Here is a 21,295-nt window from a genome sequence, read left to right on the forward strand (position 1 = left end):
CTACCAACCACACTAGCATTCAAAAATTCATTCAAGTGTGATTGTGCGATAACACATATCCTAGCTTTTTTGTCGTGCTGTTAATCCCAAACTGTCTTTTGCCTGTAAACTGTAAAATGGTATGTTCTTGACTGTATTCTAGTGGCCAATCTGAGAGAGTAACCATAAAGATCAAGTGATTCCCTTGCAGGCAAAATGGTCAGGAGCCAGTGTGGTGTAGTGGTTAGAGTGTTGGACCAAGACCCAGGAGACCAGGGTTCAAATCCCCACTCAGTTATGAAGCTCATTGGGCGACCTTCAACCAGTCACTGTCTTGTAGCCCAACCCACTTCACAGAGTTGTTGTAAGGGTAAAAAGGGGAGGTGGAAAAGCGTGTGTGAAGCCACCTTGATGGAAACATGAGATGGAAATCTAATAAATAAGCACTAGTGGTGACAAATGGGGCTAAATCAAAAGTGGATCTTGTAAACGAGTCTTTCACTCTTGGCCAAATAAGAAAGATTCAAGTCAGATACCAAAGTGACAATATTGCTGCCAGATAATTATTATTATTATTTATTCAATTTAAATACTGCCCTAAACCTGGAGAAAATGGACATCCCCATCCCCGCCCTGACTTGGTGAATATCTAACTAGGATGCTTGCCAGGTCTATGTAAGGCAATTTGAGGACTGCTTCCATTGTCTTCTTATGGTCCACGCTACTGCTGCAGATGGGGTCGTGGTGATCCCCTGCTTCACCTCAGATGGTGTTTCGTAGGAGTAAAAGGGGAGAAAAATGGTTGCCTGTTTTATACATTTGCATAAACTGCTCATCAACCAAATGGCTCCCAGAATACTGAGTATATTTTAATCCTTGTCCGATCCTTGCAGTTTGTTAGGTGAAGTTCAGAGAAGCCATACTAGCTGAAATTTCTTGATGCCGAGCAACTATTAAAGGAACCAAAGGCCCTTTCAAATTTACATAAATGTAAATAGATGTGCAAATAAAGGGGGGCAACTGGATTTGTATGGGCAAGAAGGCACCAGGGCTTGTGTTTTGATTTGTTCTTAATGCCATTAATGTCTTTCTCAAATGGTAGCTCTAATGCATTTTCTGTGCTGGAGCCAGGAGCTCAATCTACTCTGAAGATAGTTCCAAAATGTGCTTTTCTACAAGCTTTGTATAATCACACATCCAAAGCGCAGGCAGCATCCCATTGAGCACTTGTACAGCATCCCAAGGATGTCTGGGAGGCAAAGGCCATATTAAAGTTGACAGGCTAATGCCTCTAATGATCCCTCTGCCAACGGATAAAGTATGAAGTGAACTTGATAATATGGAAAAGCAGGGCATATGGAAAACACAGGGAAAATGCTCAGGGTGGGTTAATTGAACGGTTGTAACTGAAAAGCCAACTAAGGCACGTCTCAATATTAATCCCCATAATTTAAGCAAAGCCATAAAATGTGCACAGTACCCAATGAAAGCCAGGGAAGCAGCAGCAGCTAAGCTCTTAGAAGCAAAAATATCCTCCCTTCGAGGGGCAAGGGCAGGCTCTTTGGCAAATGAAACGTGATGATTTAAGGTCTCTGCTGGCAACTTAATGGCCTCATCCAAGGTATTGCTGTTATAGGGGCATGTCCAGAGGCAGAGCTGTCTACCCAGCCTAAATCATCCACATGCATGGAGAACTCTAGCCTCTAGTCTCCACTAGGGATGTAAGATGGCATCATTTTCTGTTCCACTCACTCTCTGCTGCATGCAGCCCTGTTTCCATTCTGCTGCAGTTCGTCTTTGTCCCTCTGTCCTGTGCGGCAAAATTAAGTAGCTTACGCAATCAGTTATATATTATAGGGGGTTGCACCAGATAACCCTTGGGGTCCCTTCCAACTCTATAATTCTGTGATTCTGTGTTGCCGTTACCTTATACCACCCCATCATTTCACTGCAAAGGAAACACAATGCAAATGTGGTGGGGACATAAAGTAAAGGTAAAGGTATCCCTTACCACTAGGTCTAGTTGTGACCGACTCTGGGGTTGCGGCGCTCATCTCGCTTTATTGGCTGAGGGAGCCGGCGTACAGCTTCCGGGTCATATGGCCAACATGACTAAGCCACTTCTGGTGAACCAGAGCAGTGCACGGAAACACCGTTTACCTTCCTGCCAGAGCGGTACCTATTTATCTACTTGCATTTTGACGTGCTTTTGAACTGCTAGGTTGGCAGGAGCAGGGACTGAGCAACAGGAGCTCACCCCGTCACGGGGATTCGAACCGCCGACCTTCTGATTGGCAAGTCCTAGGCTCTGTGGTTTAATCAGTTATATATTGATTGTGGACTGAAAACAAAAGCAACAAATACTGATTGTATTTGCTTGCTTGGTTTCCATTCTATTGACCTTCAGAGACACACTGCCTCTGATGGTAGTGCATGGCCATCGTGAATGGTAGCCACTGATAGCTTTTTCCTCCACAAAGTTGTCTAATTCCTCTTTAAAAGAACCCGATTCAGCATCCGTCACCACATGCATTGTAGCAAATCCAGCAGGTGAGTTGGCATTCCTTATTGGGAGGGAGAAGGGTGAGAACACGCAGGTCAGCACAGTGCAAATGCACTGGCAGAACCAGACCTTCTCATCCCACTAAGCAACAGGGACCCACCTGCCAGCTAGTGTAGCAGCTTTGTCTAGTCTGGGAAGCCACTTCTTAGCACATCCCATAATTTGCTGTGTGATTAAATTGGCAGTGTTTGTAGCAAACACCCATCAACCTTTCATTGTGAGGGTTAGATCTGAGCACTTGAGAAAGCTTGACACCCTCCACGCCATCAGAGCAACGCTTCAACATCTGTCCTTTTGATGATACTTTACCAGCTTGCTTGAATTCCTGCCTAAGCATCCAAGTGCCAAACTTTTGAGTGTCAGAAGTTGCTGTCTTTTTGAAATGCCTTTGTACAGGGATGTGGGTTGCAAAATTTCCTGCAACAAAATAATATTCCAGAGAATTTTCCACTACCCGCTTTTTCCATGGAAATTTTTCAACATCTAAAAATATATTTGTTCACAAAAACAAATTGGTAACATAATATATGGATCCTAGTGTACTATCAGACAAATTGAGCAGTTTCAAAGATGTAATTAATTGTTTTCAGGCTATTATCTGTAGAGAGTGTGTGTGAGATTTCTGTGTATGTGTGTGTTTTCATTGCCCCTTCTCCCTTGAAACTTAAACTATGTATGGAGAGTACATGCTATTAGCTTGTCATGTCTTAAAAGTTATTTACAAGTATTCCAATAAAAGTAATTTCCAAGTAAAGCTTTGAAACATAAGATTTTACACCACATTAATTATATTTAATTGAATTTTTAATTCCAAATGAAAAAGTTCAACTACTTTTGACGATTGGAAAAATATTTGAGATATTTATATAGCATATAAAATTAACATGCTAGCTTTAAGGCACCAGGAAAATTCCTGATTTGTTTTTTTCCCTCCAGAGAACCCACATCAGTGCATTGAATACAGTTGGCTTTCAGGGGGCTGGTTGACTCATGACAGTATTACAGTTCATACCAAGGGCTGGTGTCAGAACCCTTGGGGAGCTGCTGTCCCAAACACTCTGGCAGAGCCCACCAATGCCAACACCTGTTCTGGAACTCTGGCCTGCCTGTTCACCTGGCCCAGTGGAAGCTGGTCACATTGAGACTAGTAGGGTGGAAGACAGGGAGACCAGCAGTAGGTGGCGCTAGAGGCAATGAGAGCCAGAGCTAGCTAACTCTTGTTTTGTCCTCACCCTCTTCCTTGCTGAATTCCATAAGGGCACCAATGAGACCAAGGAAGAGGAAGTTGGCAGGCAGCTCCACCCACTCTCTGGGCTGGTTGTAAGTCGGAAGGAAGGCAAGTGGTGGCACACTGGGGTTGGTGGGGCCGTGTCCCATTTCCCAGAATGATAAAACTAAACCAACAGTCTAACTCAGCTGCTTAAAACCACCACTCAGCAAGGTGACTCACAAGATAAAATAACCGCTAAAATGTGATCGCCTCTCCCTGCTCCTCCCAAACACATATTTTAAGGTTCCATCTATGGATGAGGAAGGATGGTAAATTGCAGAAGTATTACAAATAATTATTGCAGTTCACAGCAATGTCCTAAACTCCCATGGTTCTAGGCGCATTTTGCGACAGGGCATTTCATTAGCACGAGCAGTTTTTGAACTCCAGGCACAGTACTGCGCCTAAGATTTCAGATTAAAACTGCAGAGTGGAGGGAAGGAGGACATTTTCCTGCCTCCCCACTTCCAGCTACTTTGTGAAGACTGGAGAAGAGATCCTCTTAAGGACTAGACCATGTGAAAAATGAACATAATATTTTAACTGCAGTTCATTCATTTTCAGCTTTATATTCATGTTATTAAAAGTGCGCTTAGACATTCTGTTGTTGCACCCATAACCTAGGTTTAAGGTGCCATTTAGCTCCTAGCTTTCATATATCAGTTTCTAACACTGGTTAACAGTGCAATCCCCATACAGGTCTACTCAGAAGTAAGTCCACCTGAGTTCAATAAGGATTGAAGCATAAGAGGATGGAAAGGGAAAGTTTTGTATCAAATTGCCGGTCCTTAAGCCATTGTTATGATTTAGATCTAGATCTATTGCAGTCTAGTCACATGGTGAATATTTCTCATGTTTCTACTCGCTGTTTATATTTGTTATAGTTCAATGTTCAGATTTCTGATATTTGTTTAAAGTAAATAAAAGTGATTAGGAAACCCAGTGCTAAAATGGGGGGGGGGTGTCTTAAAATTAAAACTATCAGATAAAGCAGATAAGATCAGCACTAAACAGCAGGGGGAAACAATTGGCAATAAACTTGGTAAACCACCAGCAATAAAACCAACATGAAATGTCAACTCATCCATAGACCTTGGGGAAATTACTAATATTTAAAGAAGTGGGAGACAGGGAGAGAGAAAGGACCTCCCTCAGCAGTCCTAGGGCAGGGAGAAAGACTGAGAAGGAGGGAGAAAAGGGGTAGAACAGAGTGGGGGGGGGAGGAAGTGACAGAAGGATGGAAAGGGGCGTCTCCAACCACTTTTGGTCCTTCTGCCCATCACTGGCTGTGGCCCCACCTAGAATTGGGGTGCTGCCCCCAGACAGATATGGCCCACTCCTGGTTTGTGGTTACCTTGTCATCCTTGTTGGTGTTATCATGCAGACTGACTGCTGGGACCTCTGAAGGGTGGGGTTTTTGGTTTGGTGTTTTGTGACCCTGTTAAAGCTGCTCTACGAGGAAGAGAGCAGCCCAGCTCACTCCGAGAAGTGTTACGCACAGCTTCCCAGCATCAAAGCATGTTGTGACTGAGGGAAGGCTCAACATCATCTGAGGACTCCGCCACCCGCTGCCATGTGTTATCACAGCTGAGCCCCTCAAATACCCTCATCAGAAACACGTCCGTTTCCAATCCTGGCTAGGATCTGATAAGGCCCATTGCATCTGTTCCCCATTAGGTGCTGTGTGCTTGATTCTTGCTGAGTTGGAGAGGGCCTGTTGCGCTGGGACATGGCGCATTGGCAGGATCCCATCTGGTGAAAATTAGGGAAACGATAACATCTCTTTGGGGGGGGGATGTGCGCATATGTGTGTTTTTGTTTGGCATTGGAGTCATGTTTGACTGTTGCACTGATGGAAACCATGGTACTTTCCCCCCATCTTTTAAGCAGGCCCTTGTCCAAGACTTGCTGATGGAACACTCATCACGCTTCGCTGCTTCTCTCCCTCCTTTCATCCAGCAAAAACTGATGCCAAAAGTAACGGTACCCTGGACTCAGGGCTGTGAATCTGCTAGCCATTTTATTCACTCTCAGGGGGGATCCTGAACACGTTTTGGGGCATAGCAAGGATCCCAGTAGCAGGGAGAGATGGAGCCCATCCTGCTCTCTTTGGCCTCGCCTCCTCCTATGGCCAAAGGAGAAGGTCCCTGGCTTAACTTCGCTCACTTAAAAGAATAAGGAAGCAAGCGATCTCTGTCCGTGAACCTGAAGAACAGCTAACACTCAGAGTAGACAGCACTGGGCAAGGTAGACAGACTGACCTAGCATAATGTCACCATAGTTGAATGAGCACATGTACCTGCTATGCATACCAAAGGTACAAGATAATAATAATATATTAATAATTTATTCTTTATACCCCAGCCATCTGGCTGAGTTTCCCTGGTCAGTCTGCATGGCTCCCAATCAAGTGTTAAAAACAATACAGCATTAAATATTAAAAACCTCCCTAAACAGGGCTGCCTTCAGATGTCTTTTAAAAATAGGATAGCTGCTTATTTCCTTGACATCTGATGGGAGCGCGTTCCACAGGCTGGGTGCCACTACCGAGAAGGCCCTCTGCCTGGTTCCCTGTAACCTCACTTCTTGCAACAAGGGAACCGCCAGAAGGCCCTCGGCGCTGGATCTCAGTGTCCGGGCTGAACAATGGCGGGTGGAGATGCTCCTTCAGGTATACAGGACCAGATTGAATCCCTGGCATCAGGAAGCAAGTGGCGTGGCAAGCTGGGCTAGAATTAGAGCAGACATGCATCCAACTTTGCAAATGACATTCATCTATTTGAAGGTGTACTCTATTTGAAGGAATGGCTTATCCAGGTCCAAGAAAAAGACTCAGATTCAGTGTTCTCAGACTGCCGGTGCAAGGGCTGTTATGCTATAGCATAAGGGCTAGAATAACGTTTGTACGATATGATGCATTTTTTTGTGATTCTAGCCACCCTAGCTAGAATCCTTGTCCTCGATGCACCCATTTTCTACTTAGGAGAAATTCTCGCATATCATGAGCTGTACCCTAGACTGCAAGAGTAAAGTTGGGTGAGAAAACCAACCAAGCCAAGCCATTACCTCCAAGGGGATAGCTTTATGTTTCTCTGCCCACCTCCTCTAAGCAGCCCCTTAACCGCCTGAACTTTAAGTGACCCAACCCACTCCCCAAACTGGGTAGAGTAGTATGACAATTACATGTGGGGTAAATAACAAGGCCCCAGACCAAAGTTTTCCAAAACAAAATATGCTTTTACTTAAGGCTTTGGTAAGGAAGTGTTTGAGAAAATTGTTTTAGAAACAAAGTAATTTTGTCCTTTGAGTAGTTACCCACAAGAGCAAATAAATAAACAGAGACAAACTCATCTAACTCTACCTTTTCAAGACTGCTTCCCTAATCATGCAAATACTTATAGTTTACATCCCTCACTTTAGAGTCGTGGTCCCTTCGTGGTCCTCTTCTGGTGCCTTCCTCCTGAAGTGCCCAACTGTGATCTCTACTATGTTTTAATGCTCTCTTAAGTTAAGTGTTTCAGCCCTTTTTCTAATTCGTCAGGTTTCCCACTCTGCAACCTTCTGACCACCTATCTTAGTTTCTAGCTTAACATATTCAATATTTTCACCTACTCTCTTCCAACTTTTTCACCAGTCAGGAGAAGGGCACAGTATTGGGTACTTTTCTATTTCCCCTTCACTGCCAGGTTTCTAGAATGAACCTTTGAGCAAAACTCCCTGAGCAAAACATGCCTTCTTAAACACTTCACCTTCTTGTGCATATTAGACTTTCCTGTATGTTAGAGCCTTTAAAGGGGGGGGGGGATTACAAGCCTAGTGTCACAACCAAAGAACCAACACAAAACTGCTGAAATCCTTATTTCCTTCACATTAGCTTTCAGAAATGGTATCCTCTGACTGTCCACTCTGCCCCATCGTCTTCCTACTGTCTTGTTCCACTTCTTGGGTAGAGCAGGCTCAAATCATAATGGCCACATACCTTTGGGCTTTGGCCACAGCTACCCTGCACTTCCATTCATCCCCTGCTGCTCCTCTCTGCTTCCCAGAGTCCAGTGGTCACTGTGTGTTCATCCATCAATGGCCCAGACAGAGGACATGCCTCCGTCGCATTTTGACCTAATTTTGACCGTTCCGCTTTAAGAGCCCCTGGTGGTTGCAAACTGCAGATTATATATTTACAGGGCTGACAGAAATGTCCACCACAGTTGCAGTGTAATAAATGTAGTCTTAATAATATTTCTCCATTTTATTAATCTGCAGTTACATGGTTAACATGAATCCTATTTAATGCACAATTTTTCATGGCGGGAAGAAGCCAAGGCTCTTGATTCCTTTCGGGCCAAGGACCGTCAAGATTGGTTAATTGGCCCCAGCGACTTGGTTGTGCAAACCACCCTCACTGTTTGCTTTTCTGACAATAAAAATGAGCAAAGCATTGTAAATAAATTTAGCCCCTTTCCCCCCCTGACATAAACCAGATCTCCTCCACTACACGTTTTTTCCAAATTTAAAGAATCCCCACTGGAAGCTACACTCTGTAGTTCTTTCTGGATTACCTCCCTCTCCCTCTCTGTCTCTCTCAAGGTTGCAATCCGTTACCTTTAATGAGCCTTAACACACTTTCCCTTCCACTCTGCCCTGTCACTTGCTCATGATCGGCAGACCGCTGAGAGCAGCGTGGAAATTCCTTCCAGTTTCCGTAGGAGACAGACTGTCCCCCTGATGCAGCTTACTTAGCCCTGGGGTGGCAGAAAGGAAAGTTGGCTGTTTCTGGGTGCCCAGAGCTTAATGCTGGAAGCCAGCCGTGTGTGCTGGTTTCAAACAGTCTGATCTCCAGGAGCTTAACCCAAGGAGCTGAGGCTCAGGCAGGGCAAAGTGTGAGTGTGAATAAATATAAACTAAAAATAATACAGAGGTACCTCGGGTTACATACGCTTCAGGTTACATACGCTTCAGGTTACAGACTCTGCTAACCCAGAAATAGTACCTCGGATTAAGAACTTTACTTCAGGATGAGAACAGAAATCGTGCTCCAGTGGTGCGGCGGCAGCAGGAGGCCCCATTAGCTAAAGTGGTGCTTCAGGTTAAGAACAGTTTCAGGTTAAGAACCGACCTCCGGAACAAATTAAGTACTTAACCTGAGGTACCACTGTATAGGGGGGGGTTAAGTGGGGGAGGAGGCAGGACATCTGAGGCCTTATATAAACGATATATTTAAAGCAGTATCCTACAACTCTAAACAGAGCCTTGGGTTTCCCCAATGAATCCTGGGAACTCTAGTTTGCTAAGGGTGGTGTGATCCCTATTCTCCTAACTGAGCAACAATTCCAGAGTTCCCTGTTAAACCACTCTGTTTTAAGTGGTGTAATGCAGCTTTAAGTGTATGGTGCCCACTGCAAAAAGACACAGGGTTCCCCCAATATGCCTCAAGCAGATGCCCAGGATTGCTGGGTGCTTGTGCCAGACCTCATCTTCGCACACCCTTGCCCCATGGCAGCAACCTCCTCACTTCCCAGTGATAGTGAAACAGGCTTGTACCAACGGTGATGCATGGCTGTGCCAACACACCCGCATGTGATCAAACTGCCAGTGGCTTGCCAATACACTTGGGCAAATGTGGCAGTGCCCCACCAACTCCAGTGTGCTATCAGCCAGCCCTCCCACCCACCTGCCTGCCTGACTGACCTACAACCCATCCCATAGTCTCAGTGCTGCCCCTTGTAGAACTCAGCAGGGAGAAAGGATGGCAACAAGTCTAGTATTAATTGGTTCCACCTGTCATTGGCTCTGGCACCACCCACTGTTGGACTCCCTGCCTTCCACCCCATAGGTCTCGATGGGCACCAAACACGGCTGCTATAAGTGCTGCCCAAAGTGGCAACATATAAGGAGAAGCTGCTTGCTCCTTGTTGCTGTTACCAACACGCTGGCTCCTGCTCCAGCCCACTTGCAAGTCCCACAGAAGTCCTCATTTGCACAAACAGGCTTCTATGTGCACTTGAGTGTTTCAACTCAGAGGGTGGCTGTTCTTCTTCCCTCCCTCCTCAACCCCCCCCAACCACCTGCTCCTGTTTGTTATTCATCAGTTTACTCTTTGCCATGTATTATCCATTATTCCCCTGCTTTCAAAGAGCGCAGAGTCAGATGTAAATTGTGTAACTGAAAACATATCACAGATAGGCTGCATGCAATCCTCCTGCAGGACTTGTCAAGCTTTTTGAAAACCAGCAAGGGAAGGGGAGTGGGGGACCCAAACATCAAGGTTGGTTTGCAACTGAAAGGGGAAGAGAAAGGAAGAAGAGTTTCCCATGGTTTGTATTGTCACATTATGGCACATTTACATTCCCAAGGAACAGCTGCATGTTGGTCTATAGTTAGGTGATTCCTTAAGGGCCAGCTTCTGCAAGAGACTCACAAGCGACAGTGAAGTTTAACAGACAAAAGAAATAGCCTGAGCAGACCGGAAGACCCATTGAAGACAATGGGAATGATGTTAGCACAGTGTAGCTTAGTGCCAGTGTAAATTCCAGTGGATTGCTGGTCACCTATCTGAAATGCAAGGAGTTTGGAATAGGGGCCAGTCTCCCCCAGACCTCACTATGTTCTCCTTTGGGGGGACTTACCCTGGCCTCAGTTCAGCCAGCTGCAGATGAACTGGGATGAGTGACATAAGCTGGTTTAGCACAGGCTCAGCTGGAGATCTGCCTTTTGCAAACTCTGCTCATCCCAACAGAACTCGGGTTTGGATTACCCGTTAAGTCTGACTTGGCTGATTTGAGTGACGTTTGTTTATGGCTTGCTACCAAGTTTTGCTGATGCTCTTGAATGCTTAGAAGTTAAAAAGTTGTCTCTGCCTCCCTCCCCCAAGTCAATAGGACTGAAATAGGACAGCTATCTCATAAACAACTAGAGGTTATGTCCATAGGGCATGATTAGTACCCAAGCTGGAACTTCTAAGCTTTCAAGAAGGACCATTTGTTCCTCCTTGGCCAACCTCCCTTCTCCAAACCCAAGCCTTATACTATGGCTCCACCTTTGTGCATCTATCATTTTAGTCTATGCAGACTTCTGTAGCTTGAAGCACTCCAGATGGTGTTGACCTCCAGCCCCAGCCAAACATGACCAATAGTCAGAGACATGGGTGTAGCCAAGGAGGGCAGGGGCAGCTGCTTCCCCCTAGATCAGAGGTCAGCAACGTGTGGCCCATGAGCCAGATGCAGCCCACGAAGACCGTTTTACTGGCCCACGAGCCGCCCGCTCAGTGAATTCCCCACATGCTGCGCTAAACCAGTGTGGCGCAGGGACTCGCTGAGTGGTGCTGGAAATGGCATCTGCGCAGGCACGTTTTTTGCCATTGGGCATGCGCAGAAACGATTTTCAGCACTGCGGACATGTGCAGACACGATTTCCCGGCATCGCACTGCACCAGTCCAGCCCACGGACAATCTCCGTGGGAGTGATCTGGCCCATGGCCGGTAAACCTTGCCGACACCTGCCCTAGATCAAGTAAAACAATAGTAATACTTAACTAACTGACCAATCACGTCGGCTCTGCCCCCTCAACAAAACTCCTAGCTATGCCCATGGGCAGAGATGGTGGGAGTTCTAGCCTGACCACTTCTGGGGAGTGCCATGTTAGCTACTCCTGGGCGAAGGATCCTTCTTAAAGAATTCTGAGCTCCCGCATTAAACTGTGTTCAGAAAAGACAGAAACAAAACTTTATGAAGTTAATATTATTAAAGGCATCCATAAAATGCAGAATTAAACTCTGATAAATGCAAATGTTGCAAATTACTGTGTGTGACTAAAACTGGGTCACAAAAACACAAGTTTGCAGAACTCCTTGGGGGATGAGTTGAGTATTAAGCCGAATTATGTGTGATAGTGCAATTATATAGGAAAAGAAAGAGAGAGAAAAGAGAAAGCTTTTGGAGAAAGAGGGTACAGAGTTGGAGCTTGCTAATAAATTTAACTGTATTTTGCAGGATTAGAGCAGCTTCCTTTATGACAAAAAACTATTGTCTCCCATTTGGTTCTGCAGTCTATTCAGTGCCATGATAATAATTTAGTATTTTGCATTTGATCCATAAACAGATATTTTATGTATTTTATGTATTCATGTTTAGGACTGAGCTGAAAGTGAGGACGGGGAATGATTTTTGCAAACAATTTGAAAGATATGTCTCCATTTAGCGATTTTTTCAGGGATTGTTTATTCAGGAAGCCCTGTTATCAACTGGAATAGGCTCTGTCTGTCCTCAGATGATGGGCTATGTGGTGTTATGTGAGATCCCTGATGGGCTGGGATCATAACTCTTGCCCTGTAGCATATAACTGCCCTGTTGTGCCACGGCAGTTTGAGCTAGGTCTGGAGAATCTGGAAGAGTTTTCGCTCATTGTTACATGTGTTTTGAATTGCCATTTTGTCCATGCATAGTTCTGCTTCCCCTGGCATGTCGTATTATGAAATGTATTTGTGTGTTTGCAACTTGCAACTTTTAACCTTTTCTCCGCTTTCTCTCTGCTCACCTCCTCTCGTCCCCCTCCCCCACCTTTTTAGCCTGCGACTGCCACCCTGTTGGCGCAGCTGGAAAAACTTGCAACCAGACCACTGGACAATGCCCATGCAAAGATGGCGTGACCGGGTTGACCTGCAACCGCTGTGCCAAAGGTTACCAACAGAGCCGGTCACCAGTGGCACCATGCATCAGTGAGTACCACCACCAAACTTCTCGTGCTTTGTTGTCATGGGCTTCTCTGATGGCAATGACAGCTTCTGCAGCTCGGACGATGATGACAAATTAATCAATTGGATGCCTGTCCCACACATGGCATCAAACACATTGGTGATAAAACAATGCAATTAAAAAGAAAGTGAAAATAAAATGTAAAAGTTAAAAACGTTTTAAGAGCATTAAAAAAATTAAAAGGATGATAATTATCATTGCCATTATTTATTCCGTTTATGAATCACATTCCATCAGTTATGCCAATGTGATTTACAATGTAATAGTATGTATATAAAAAAAGTTACATCTATAAAACAGTTGAACTGGTTGCCTATTATATGGTTTAAAGCAACAGGGCATATATAAAATCAGTTAAAATCCAAGACAGATACCAACTGGGGGAAAGTTTTAGAATGCTTGTTGAAGGAAAGACTTTAGCAGGTGTTGAAAAAACAATAGAAAGTGTCTGTATAATGGGAGGAAGCATGAGAAGGCAGGTGTTGCAACGCTTAAAGCCTGATTCCAACATTGTGTGGCATGAGCCTTCTGATAGGGTAGATTCTGCAGGATGCCCTCTCCTGCAGAATGAAGTGATTGGTTGGGTATGTGAGAGATGAGGTGATCTTTTAGGTAGCCAAGTCCCAAGCTCTGTATCACTGTGTAGTTTGCACACCAATACAGTCGTACCTTGGTTTCAAACAGCTTAGTTTTTGAATGTTTTGTTTCCTGAACTGAAGTGACTGTTCTGATTTGCGAACTATTTTTGGAAGCTGAACATCCAATGGGGCTTCCACGGCTTCCTGCAGCCAATCAGAAGCCATTTGGTTTTTGAACGTTTTGGAAGTCAAACGGACCTTCGCAACGGATTCTGTTCGACTTCTAAGGTACCACTGTACCAGCAACTTGAACATAGCCTGTTAGCTAATTGGCAGCCAATGAATCCCAGAAAATGTAATAGAAACTGACAAGTTGTTACTGAAGATAAGCATTCAACCAGAAAGTGACATTTTAGAGCTATTTATTTCAGATGTTTATAGCCCACCTTTCTTCTATCATGGAACTCAAGGTGGCATACATTTATTTTATTATAATTTATATTTAATGCCCGCTCTGCAATGAATGTTTCCAATCCCCGAGCAAGGAACAAAGTAATAAAAATAAACAGTGAAAAGCAACCTACTAAAATTACAAAATCATATAAACTCGTCCAATAAACAACTCCATCGTAAGGTAAACAAGCAACACTCCAGCAACAAAAATTAATATTTCCAATTGAACCAAATACCTAGGAAAAACAAATGAAACATTCAAACATATAGAAACAGCTAAACAACCAGTGATCTTAACAACCGAATCTGACCACAAAGAGTGGGGTGCTCTTTGTGTGAGAGGCAGAGAGGCCCCACTCTATGCCAACAGACTCTCACTTTGTTCACCCCCACCCTCCAAACCGCCCAGACTCTCACTCTGAGGGGCCTAATTGCTACCCACAAGCATCCACAACAAGAAACTCCCACCCCTGACCCACAGTAGCAACAAAGCAAAAAAGGTCCTCAGACAGCCTTCTATCTCAGCACTGACCAGACCTACATCTGCTTAGCTTCAACAAGGTGGTGACTGTATCATCATCTGCCTTTGGGCTTGTTTTTGTTTTCAGCATCCTCCTTGCACGGGTCGGGTCCTGTTCATCCTGAGGTTTGGTGTCTGCCTTGGGGACTGTGAGGCTCCTAGAGATACAGGAGAAATTTGGATCAGCTCACAGCTAATGTGCAAATTTGTAAACTGAAACATAGCTACCCTTCAAGAGCCACACTCCTCTAGATTCTGCAGATGTAGTTCTCAAACCTGTCTGCTGGAAGTGGGAAGGGACGGTGGCCAGGCGAGCACACACATGCTCAAGCCAACTAAGAAATTTCACCTTTTCTTTTCCAGAGATTCCTGCCATCAACCCCACCTCCGTGGTCACTAGCACAGAAGAACCAGCAGGTGAGTGTTTATTCTGTTGAAACGCAAAAATGGGAAGACTGCCCTGGCTTTGTAAACTTTTTATTTTTGCCTAACTTTAGGGGATGCTTCAAAAAAAAAAAAATGCTTGCATGAATGTCTGCCCAGATTTTGGAGATTTGAACCAAATGTATGCCCAGAACTTCCAAAGCTTTCAGTTATGGAACGTAGGAAGCTACCTGCTTTATACAGAGTCAGACACATTGGTCCATCTAGCTCAGCATTGCCTACACTGACTGGCAGCAGCTTTCCCAGATTTCAGACGGTGCATTCCCATCCCCAGGTTGAGATGCTGGGGATTGAGCCTGAGACCTTCTGCATGCAAGGCAGATGATCTTCCATGCAACTACAGCCATTCACTTCATCTGTTCCTTTGCTCCCTTTGTATCTTTCCATCACCGCCTCCACGTAAACTATGTATTTATTGCATTTTTAGACACTATTGAACTAGATGGAACAATGGTCAGACTCAGCATAGGGCCACTTCCTGTGTCGGTCAGGCTGGCTGGGGCTAAAGGGAGTTGGAGACCAAAAGTATCTGGAGAGCCACAGGCTCTGTGTCCCTTTCTCAGGTTGTCAGCTGGAATTTTGATGCCAAAACTGCTCCTAGCCTCAGAGTTTGCTCGAGGGCAAAAGTGACCAGGTTTCCACCAGCTAAATTGCAGGCCGTAGGTGCAAATGTGGTTCTAAATCCACTGCCTCCTGCTGCATTTCTGGGGATCAAGTGTTGTCCATCATCCCCATTTCTTCTTCCCAGGCACAAGAGATTCCTCTTCTTTGTTCTTGGCTGTCACATTAGTTACCTGTGGGAAAATAGTTCTGTCTCAAAATTCTGCTGCTACTAGGGGTGGCTGGATCCTCGTTTCTCTGTTCTGTGCCTCAAAGTTTCCAAGTTAAATTTTATGCTGTTCGGTTCCTATCAGGCGGATTGCTGCAAACTATACATTTGCGAAAACACAGCATGCATTTTTCTATGCTATTTTCACTAATGCAATCATTATTATGATTATTATTAAGGCGTGCTTTACCTTACTATGTGCATTTTTGTGCCCGTTAATCGAACGGAGAACTGCACTGCAAAAATTTCAGAGAAGTGTGAATTTCATAGGATAGCTATGCTTCAGTTTGCATATTGTTTTCAGAAAGTGTGAATTAGGTCGATTGGCTTTCACATGTGAACTGAATCAGACATCTCCCCCACCCCCACTCCCCAGCCACAGAGCAGAATGATGCGCCATGGGGGCCTCTTTGTCTGGGACTTTGGACATGTAATCAGACCTGTGCGTAGAAACTGCAGGTGGAGGGTGCAGCTGGAACAATGTGGTGAGTGAGAGGCGGTGAGAAGCGGGGTCGCAGAGCTCCAAAAAACCTGCAGTCCTTCTGAATTAGGCCACCTTCTCAGGCCCCATTTGTCCAATCTGGGCACACGTACAGCCCCGCATCCTACCTAGAACAACAACAACAGCCAAACAAACCAAAACCACCACTTGCGTTAAGCAGTCTCTCCTTATCCTCCACCCCTTCTCTCCAACACAATTGCTCTTTTGTGCTAGGAATTCAGTGGGAATGTTCTTTCGCTTTGCCCCATTATATGGACTTCTTGCTGAATCACTTGCGAAAACTTTCCCTTTGCCATTCTCTTCTGCTCTTCCTGCCTGCCCCTCCCAGCTTGATACAAGGGTAGGGAGTTTGTCGTCCCCCCTGAACAGAAATGTCAGAGAATTCCAATGAAAATGGCCACGGGGGCAGAAAATGCTAATGTCTGTGTATTCATCCTATGTCCAGAAAGCAAATCGATCCGGTTGTGGTTGCTTTCAGTCTGCAAATGATATGTAATTATCCCCCCCCCCAATTAGCATTGCATGTCCTATGCCCTGATGGAATAAAATCTGGGGAATAAAATCATGGCAACTCCCTACTTTCCTCCAAAACGAAACTCCTCTCTCCTCCCCCCCCCCCCACTTTTTGGCTGTTAGGCCTCTTAATTAGGCACATCAAAGAAGGGACACTTCAGGAAAGGGGGTGGAGGTGTGGACCGAGTTTCTGTATATCTTCATTCCAAGATACATTTGGGAAGGAAAGATTCAGATTTTGTTTAAAATATATTGAGGGCTCTTATGAAAAGTTTTAGTTGGAAAAATATAAAAGGAACTTGATGAAAAACCTCGGCTCTTTATTTTTACTTTTCAGCAGAGGAAGTCTGCTTAAGTGGTCCATAGAATTATCTGTGGTTTTCTTTTTATAAACGCCTGCTTCTAGTTCAAATATGTGCAGAGTATGTTGCTGCTTCCCAGAATACACTTTGAAGAGCCATATTCCGGGTCCACTCTGGGAGAACCTGGGTACTTGGGACAGGAAAACCAAGGCAGGGGCAGGGGGCTGCTTCTTGAAGAAATTTTAAGCAAGGTCCCTTTCAGAAGAGGCACTGAGTGCCCACTCTCCTGAGATATGCAGTAGCTGAGTTAGCACTGCATTCCTAACCATGTCTACGCAAAAGTAAGACCTATTGGATCCAATGGGGCTTACTCGCAAGTAAGTGGGTTGCAGCCTCACTCTGTGCTCGGAAGGTGTGTGTATATGTGTGTTGTCATTTGTTTATTTTTAGAAAGGTATAGAAACCACTTAATCACAAAACTATCTAAGCAGTGTACTTAATAAGATGGTTGATATCAGAGGTGCAGAGGTTAGATTGCTGGGAGAACAGGGGTCAAATCCCCACTCAGCCATGAAAATCATTGGGTAGATTTGGGCCAGTCACTCAGTTTTAGCCTAACTCACATCACAGGGTTGATGTGAGAAAAAAGTGGGGAGGAGGACAACTATGTATATACCATCTTGAGGTCCTTGGAGGAGGCAGCAGAGTTGAATCCTAGAACTGTAGAGTTGAAAGGGACCCTAAGGCTGGTCATCTAGGCCAAGCCCCCAAGACCATTGCCTTGCCTCTGCTGTGCTGAATTAGTGCCAAAACATCTAATACGAACAGAATCCCGAGAGTGTGATACTCATTTCCCAAAGATGGAGGTGGAATTTCTCTAGGTGACTTGGGGGAGCCTCTTTGATGCTGAGTTTCATCATCATATTTGGGCCCTTTCTTTGAGGCCTGAGATCACCTAGATATTAAGGCTGAACCGTTTCCACTTCCGTGCCCCTCTTCCTCAGGCTCGAACTGGGAATTGTTTATTTATTTACCAAGCATTTGCAGTATCTGACAAACCAGAATACAAGTGTTGACAATAAAATCCATATCATTTTTTAAAAAAATCCAGCCAAAGACATAATCCTTTAAAAGTCTGTTTGTAAACTTGGCTCTGCAAGATTTCCATATGCTGCTGATTCATATTTGTATTTAGAGCTAATAATTATAAATAAAAATAGAGGGTTGTATCCTGAGCTATATACAGAAATGAAAAGGGAAATGAAAGAACCTAAGTTAGGCCTGTTGGTTAGTTGCAACAGGTCTAAGTTAGGCCTGTCGGTTAGTTGCAACAGGTCTACTCTGAGGCAGATTAATATTGGCTATAACCCACAGTATTTTAAGCAGGACATCCGGGAATTACAGAAGCCATCCCTTCTTCTGATTAGAACCTGGAATGTCCAGTTTTTTGCTCTGGCGCTAGTCAGCTGGCTCGCACCAGATCGCAGGACGCAATCATTTTTTGGTTTTGCGCAAATCAGCCTGCTTCCTTCTGATGTGGGATTGACTGTTGGCAACTACTGTAGGAACTGTAGCCCTGGAAGAGGAATAGGGAGTCTCCTAAGAACTCTCAGCGCCCTTAACAAATTAATTAATTTTAAGGTGATATCATAGTACTTTAGAGTGTGGTGTGAATGTGGCCTAAATCTGGAGAGAGAGTGACTGGAACAACTAACAACAAAATGACAAGCAAAGCTGTCTGAACTTAGGATCTTTCTCTCTCTCTCTCTCTCTCTCTCTGTCTGTCTCTCTCTCTCTCTCAACATGAAGAGAGGGGGAGGGAGAAAGCTGTTGCTTGGGCTGGTCTATGTGGAGTGGGGGGCTAGTAAAGGGAGTGGGAGGGGGAGAGTTGAACACCTGAAAGGCAAGGGGACTGAAACAAACAGAGCACTGTTACCAGACACCTCAAAGAATCTGACACACCTGCTGTATGTTTAGAAAGCCTTTAGAGATGAAATAACTGGTGTTTTGTTTTGTTTTTTTGGTTTTTAATAAGGGGAAAGGGCTGCACGGATGAAGAGGAATGATTTGGGCTCCCAACACCAACACCACCCACCTTGGCTTCTATTCAGGCTCAGGCCCCATCTGACTATAAATGTTTATGGCTGAAAATGGAAGCTGCACGTCTAGTTCCTGCTCTGTAAATGTCAAGTTACAGGCCAGGGCTGGCAACTGTGCCCTCTCCAGATGTTTTGGACTGCCCCAGTCAGCATGGCCAATGGATGGTGGAGTTGTAGTCCCCCACATTAAGAGTGAGGCACCATGGCGGCTGTCCCTCAATTAGAGAAAAGGGAAGTCCTTCTCCCCAGTGGAAAATTGTGAAAAGAGCATCATTTTCCCACCGGCAATGCTGGGGCTTAGGAACATAGGAAGCTGCCTTATAACAAGTCAGATTATTGGTCCACCTAGCTCTGTATTGTCTATACTGACTGGCAGCAGCCCTCCAAGGATTCTGGCAGGGGTCTCTCCCAGCCATACCTAGAGATGCTAGAGATTGAACCTTGGACTTTCTGAAGGCAAGGCTCTGCCACTGAGCTATGGGTCTTCATAGCTTATGCAGTCCCTGTCTCCTCCCTGGTGTGGAAGAATGCTCCCCTGAGGAGTTGGGGGGTGTCTATGCTGCCTGCCCCAGGCAATGCTTCTAGGCCCTTTGTGGGAGGCAGTGGCAGTGGCAGGGTCACTTTGATCAATAGTGAGCAGTGTGTACAGAGGAATAATCCTTTGTAAACTCTAGCACATAGGGCACACAGAAGATTGTGCACCTTTCACAGTGAGCAGAGGGATGTTCATGCCTAACCACCGTCTTCCATAGGAACCTCTTCTGTCGGGTCTCCATCTGTTTCCCCCATCAGATGTTAAGCAGGTTGAGAGCCAGGACATGACCTTTTGTGTGGTGGCTCTGCAATTCTGGGATTAGTTAAGGAAAGTGCCCTTTTGTCTCTTAGGCTGCAACTCAAACCTCCAGTCTGCCAGGCTAGAAAGAGTGCAGATGAGGCCGTAGGGTCCCTCCACCCAGCCCTGCCTGCATCCACCACCTCTGCCACTACAGCAAGCTCTGCTGCCAAAAGGTGCCTCAGTGCAGTGCAAAAGGTGCCCATATAGTGTGCACAAACCACTGCTGCTGGGCCTTTCACGGTGGGGAGGGGCAGACCTGGGCCGGCAAGGGATCCCCTGGATTCTCAGCTGAGCCCGCTGCCCTCACATGACAGCCACCAGCCCCATCCAGGCCTCCCCACTGTGTCCATTTGGGAACGGGCACAGTGGAATTGCAGCTTCTACCTGCCCCCTGACTTCCACTCTAGCCAGAACTATGGATGCAGATGTGGCTACGCTGTTTCATTAAACCCTGCTGCTGCCATCCAGAGATTTAGATGGCTTTGCCCATGCCAACTCCAAACTGTTTTATCTTCTAGAGGTAGATGACCTTTCCTCCCACCCCCACTTAATTGCTGTTACCTTATTGCTGCTGCAGTTTCTTTTATCCATTTCCACCGCCATCTGTCACTCTCCTATCCCATCTTGTATATTCATCTACATCGGCGATGGGGAATTTGTGGACCTCTAAACGTTGATGGGTTTGTTGGGAGTTGGGGTCCAACAATATATCCCCACCCCCAATCTCCAGCGTTGGCAGCTGGTGTCCTTTGGGACTCGTAGGGCAGAAGGCAGGGAGCCAACAGTACATGGCGCAGGAACCAATGACAGGTGGAGACAATTAATTCCAGTTTTATCACCATACTTCTCCCTGCTGAGTCCTGCAAGGGCAGTACTTGGACCAATGAAGAGGCAGCTGACATGACTGGTTGAAAGCAAGAAGGCAACCTGAGATTGGTGGGGCAGTGCCCCATTTCACCCTAATGGACCATCCTCCGTTGCATTCTCCAGCTTTGTCTCTTTCTCTCTCTGATTCCTGACACTTCTGTCTAATATAAACCACAAATAGAAGTAAGAACTCCCATTTCACGGGGGCAGGTAGGTATGAAAAGTCACTTAGAGACTTCCCTTATAAGGCAACTAAGAAACCGAATATTGTAACAACAACAGCAACAACAACAACCACAACAGAAAGAGGTTGATGTTGTTAAACAGGGAGTAAAATTTGCATGAACTATCTGCATCAGCCCAAATTGGATGACCAGGGGCACATTTCATAGAAACATAGGAAGCCGTCTTAGAATCATAGAATTGTAGACTTAGAAGGTCATCCAGTTCAGCCCCCTGCAATGTAGGAATCTTGCCCAATGTGGGGCTTGAACCCACGACTCTGAGATTAAGTGTCTCGTGCCCTACCAATTCCTGAGTCAGATCATTGGCTCTGTCTAGCTCAGTAGTGTCTACACTGAAGGGCAGCAGCTCTCCAGGATTTCAGATGGTGATCTCTCTCTCACACACACACACTCAGTCCTCAATGCTTTGTTATGCCCACAATTCTACCGTGTATGGCTCTTGAAGGAATTCGGCAGTAAAAAGATTTGCAGCCATAACACCTAATTAAGTTACATCTCTTTTTAAAACAAAATATTCCTTTAAAAGAAAAAAGGCAGGAGAAATAAAC

At 45.3% G+C, this 21,295-nt stretch overlaps 1 protein-coding gene across 1 annotated transcript in view; it reads left to right on the top strand.

The window, feature by feature from the left end:
* The window catches only part of NTN3 (netrin 3), a 111,838-nt gene that overhangs the window by 69,135 nt on the left and 21,408 nt on the right, over positions 1-21,295 (top strand). Inside the window, exons 4-5 of the mRNA XM_081169879.1 lie at positions 12,374-12,523; positions 14,475-14,528. Coding sequence (XP_081026005.1) covers positions 12,374-12,523; positions 14,475-14,528 — 204 coding nt within the window. The remainder of the gene's footprint in view (positions 1-12,373; positions 12,524-14,474; positions 14,529-21,295) is intronic.

This window comes from Podarcis bocagei (genome assembly GCF_964188305.1).
Source record: "Podarcis bocagei genome assembly, chromosome: 14".
In the NCBI taxonomy this organism is placed as follows: Eukaryota; Metazoa; Chordata; class Lepidosauria; order Squamata; family Lacertidae; genus Podarcis; species Podarcis bocagei.